Below are 1537 nucleotides of genomic sequence, written 5' to 3' on the forward strand. Positions count from 1 at the left end.
TCGCAAATAAAACATTAAAAATTTAAAAAAAAAAAAAATCTGAGCTTGCGCAGCCCTGCATCATCCATGGAGCCCCAGTTGAGCTCCTGCTCTCATAGGGCTGGGAGCGGGTGGAGGCCCAGTTTTGAGTGAGACTCTCATGGCCAGTCAGAGGGTGACTGTTTACCTGGATCAGTGGCTACTGAAGAATGTTTTCCCCTAGGAACCGGCACATTCAAAGGCCCCTATACTTGGGGGCTTTAAGGCTGACTAGCTGCTTCCAGAACAGAGCCTCATGTCCCTTGTTTCCCCAGGTGGCATTGGGGAGACCGTCGCTGCAGCTGTCTCCATGGATCCTGACATCTCGGTCCATCAGCTGGCAGTGCGGGGAATACCTCGGGGTGGGAAGCCCAGTGAGCTGCTCGATGTGTTTGGAGTCGACGCGACACACATCGTAGGGGCCGTGAAACGTATGTTACTAAACTAGCTGCCGACTTCGGAACTAGAAGACTAGCTTCTCATCTCACATTCACACTTTCTTACAAACTGTCACTTAAATCTATACTGTTGTACTTGTTTTTAAAAGCAAAGCTAGTTAACTATCTTCTTAAGCTATAATACGAGTGTAACTCTCACCTTTCATAAGTCATTATAGTGTGTTATTGTTATAAGGTTAGAAATAACAGAAGAGCTGATGAAACCACCACCTAATGCTAAGTTTTCTGACAAGACCACATGTAACCGGATTGAGGATCAGCTAGGGTAAATTTTGTACACGCGTGTGGAAGTAAAGACAGGCAGGCAGATTGAACCATGCCTTGCAATCGCTCAGTGTTGTGACACTATAGCACCCTGCCCCATGCCACTGTCCCAGTTCGAGAGTTTGCATGCTGCCATCCTACCTGCAGCTTCCTGGGTCCAGTGTGACTGCAGCTGCCCTGGAATTTTCTCGGGTGTTTGCCTCCATCTCCCCCCTACGGCCGGGCGCAGGGGCCATGGAGCAGCAGCGAGAGCTCTAGGGTGTCCCGTGCTACTCGCAGGGATGATTTCTGTGAAAAGAAGACACAACTAGTTCTGGTCTCCACACTGCAGTCCTTTGTCCGGTCTCAGAAACGTCTCATCTGTCCAATGCCCAGGCCAAGCCTGATGGCTCAGCTGTATTCTTCTGCAAATACTGGTTAATGTTAATAAAGCATTTTAAAAAGCAGCTGCTTGATTCCATTTATGCTTTGTTATGTGGTGTCTCTTGGATAGAAACTCCCTAATTAGAATTTTACCTCAGCCAGGGGAGGGAGCCAGGCGCCCGACCGCCAGAACCTCCCCCCTCCCCCAAGGGTATTGGCTGGGAGGTGTGCCTCTAGAGGGCGCTGTAGGGCCAGAGCTGAGCCCGCCCTTCAGCTGGGAGCATGGGAATCAGGTGGCTGGTATACAGGGACGAGAACAGCCACATAACTTAAAGATTGGTCCAAACTGGAGCACTAAAGTTGGCCGGAAGTGTCTGATGTGGCTCCAAGTTGCAGTGCCCTCATTAAGTGCTGGTCAGGGGCCTCTGTTCTAG

General features: G+C 50.1%; 1 protein-coding gene across 1 annotated transcript in view; it reads left to right on the top strand.

Moving 5' to 3' along the window:
* The window catches only part of TKTL1 (transketolase like 1), a 27460-nt gene extending 26274 nt beyond the window's left edge, over window positions 1-1186 (top strand). The window contains exon 13 of the mRNA XM_039219230.1: window positions 294-1186. Coding sequence (XP_039075161.1) covers window positions 294-466 — 173 coding nt within the window. The 3' untranslated portion in view covers window positions 467-1186. The remainder of the gene's footprint in view (window positions 1-293) is intronic.
* Window positions 1187-1537: the final 351 nt, after the last annotated feature.

Source organism: Hyaena hyaena, unplaced genomic scaffold (assembly GCF_003009895.1).
Source record: "Hyaena hyaena isolate Hyena2069 unplaced genomic scaffold, ASM300989v1 scaffold_808, whole genome shotgun sequence".
In the NCBI taxonomy this organism is placed as follows: Eukaryota; Metazoa; Chordata; class Mammalia; order Carnivora; family Hyaenidae; genus Hyaena; species Hyaena hyaena.